At 32.0% G+C, this 2575-nt stretch overlaps 1 protein-coding gene across 1 annotated transcript; it reads right to left on the bottom strand.

The window, feature by feature from the left end:
* Window positions 1–257: 257 nt before the first annotated feature.
* LOC11430707 (kunitz type trypsin inhibitor 104-like) lies at window positions 258–1017 on the bottom strand. Its single transcript, XM_003598489.3, has one exon. The coding sequence runs from the start codon at window positions 1015–1017 to the stop codon at window positions 406–408; it is 612 nt and encodes a 203-aa protein (XP_003598537.2). The 3' UTR covers window positions 258–405.
* Window positions 1018–2575: the final 1558 nt, after the last annotated feature.

The following is a 2575-nucleotide window of genomic DNA, read 5'->3' as shown; positions in this document are numbered from 1 at the left end:
TCTTTTCCCCAAAGTCTTTGTATTCCTTATTGTTTTATCAATAAAGAGAAAAAATGAATAAATAAAAAGAAACCAAAAGTTATTACAATTTGGTTGTATACAAATATCACAACTCCTTTTATTTTAAAATATTTTCACTTTTGCTTCGAAAATATCATCATCATTATCATTGTAATTGTTATTAGGAGTGAGGACAACAACACTTCTTTAGTAAACAAAGAAGATACATAACAGTTCAAAGCTTTATTGTATATATATTTGAATCAATCAACCAGAATCCTTTCTCTAGTTCAATTGATTGTAACGATAGCTTCACATATATATGTTTATTAACCTTACATTTAGAGCAACAAGGAAAGTTACATAAAGACACCACATAAACAAACTTCACCATTGTATTAATAATCATTCTTTCTGGAACACAACTGGAAGGGCACCACCATCAAGGGCCAACAGAATCTTGCCATTCTCACGAATAACACCAACAGTCCCACATTGAACCTTACAACTAGGGCACGCCTCTGTAGGGCACCATTGAATGTTATAGATACCACCAGTTTGGGTCTGCACAATCCTAAAAAAGTTACCATGTGATCCTGCACCATTATCTCTTCCGGTAACAATCAGCCTCCGTCCACTCGTTGCGTCCTTCTCCCCCAACCTCCAATCTGTCGACTGCCCACAACCTGTGAAACCTTGGAATGTTACTCTCAAGTCTCTGTTAAGCCTCACATCATCATCATCATCATCATGACGAGGAGCGAAAGGAGTGAATTTCACAGCAAGTCCAAGAGTCCCTTCACTGTTGCCAAGACCAACGTGCAAAGGGCATGGCGCATTTCTGGTGACCAAAATGGAACCTCCTCCATTACCTGTGATAGCGGGCCTGATGAAGTATTCCTCATCGTCCTCAACGGGTTCGCCACTTGTGTCTATGACAATTTGTGCTACTGATGTTGTGATCATAAAGAGCCACACATGAGCAATGATGAATATGGTGAGGGGTCTGGTTGACATGGTTGTTAATTAATTATTATGAATTATATGTATAAGAGGTTGTAGTTGTTTTGTGTTTTTTCTGTTCGTTGCCATGCAAGGTATTTATAGGACTGATCTTGTTAACATGCAATGCATAGAATATTTGATGAAAATATGAATGAATAAAAATCCAATTAATTAATAACATGAATTTATTTTCTATTCTTTGCTTGTACCTTCGTGGCCTAATACATCTATTAAGACAAAATATGAATTATCCATCTATTATGATAGGTGGCGTGTCAAGAATAAACACTTAACCTGTGTTCTTTCTGTGGACCGGGAAATTTTGTACAGATGCAAAATTTCAAAAGGAAAATGGTAAAAATTTCCCTTGTTTCAATCGTCCAGTGATTTGCCTATAGGACCAAAAGTGTACAAGTAAACCAAAAACATATACTACTCTCTCCCTTATGTCCAAAAACATATACTCCACAAAGGGGAATTTATGAAACCGTATTAATCAACTCCACAAAATGCTTCATCTTTTTTTTGTTTTGTTGACTGCTTGACTTGCCTTCTCCACCCCGAAAAGAGAAAATTTAAAGTTTAAAGTTATTGAAAATATATAATTCTTATCTTTTTCAATAACGTTTTAAACATATGGTTACGGGTTAGATTTTTAAGTTATGCGTATAAAAATAAATATGAAACTTCGTACCAATCTCATATCAACCCAAAATAAATATGAAAATCTGTTCCTTCAAAAGAAAAAAAAAATGGAAATCGCATTAAAAAAACTCATAAGAAACCCATCAAACTCATAAACAAACCTGATTCTTCATCATACAAACCTAGAAACACATATTTAGTGAAAACGTTTCGTATAAAAGGATACTGTATTGACATTTTATAACATAAAAGATTAAATCGAAAAAAAAATATAAAAGATGAAAATGTTCAATTGAAATTAAGTTAGGGTAAATTACATTGACCTCTATTAAAGTAATTAAAATATCACTTACACCCCATCTACTTTTTAATTAGACACAAATCTCCCCTTCTCAATCCTCCATGTGTAAACACATCCCCTCTTGGTTAACACTGTTTGCACTCTGTTAAATTACACAAATAAGTCGTAATCTTCTTCCTCAATTTTTGAAACGGCAGCGCTGATTCTTTCTTTTCTTTTCTTTTCTTCCATCCACTATGTTCCCTTGAAATTCCTTTGTTATATTATGTCCTCCTTTTTTGTTAATTATTTTTTAGGGTTAAATATATTTTTGGTCTCTATAAATATGTCAACTTTTCGTTTTAGTCCCTAAAAAATTTTCAATCTACACTTTTGGTCCCTCTTTTAAAGTAAACTCATATGTAGAATTCATATTTTCTAATAAAATTTTCCCGAAATATTCAAAATTTTATAAGAATCACTCCAAAAAAAATTTAGAATTTTTTAACAAAACATGAATTTAATATCAATTTTTATATTTTTTACGGTTAAAAATTAATATTTAATTTGTGTTTTTTTTTTAATTCTAATTTTTTTGGAAATTTGGTTAGAATATTTTACACATGTCTGCATAATTTCATTAAA

This window comes from Medicago truncatula, chromosome 3, assembly GCF_003473485.1.
Source record: "Medicago truncatula cultivar Jemalong A17 chromosome 3, MtrunA17r5.0-ANR, whole genome shotgun sequence".
NCBI classification, from domain to species: domain Eukaryota; kingdom Viridiplantae; phylum Streptophyta; class Magnoliopsida; order Fabales; family Fabaceae; genus Medicago; species Medicago truncatula.
Note: the sequence above shows the minus strand (reverse complement) of the source record. Positions and strands in the feature narration are given on the sequence as shown.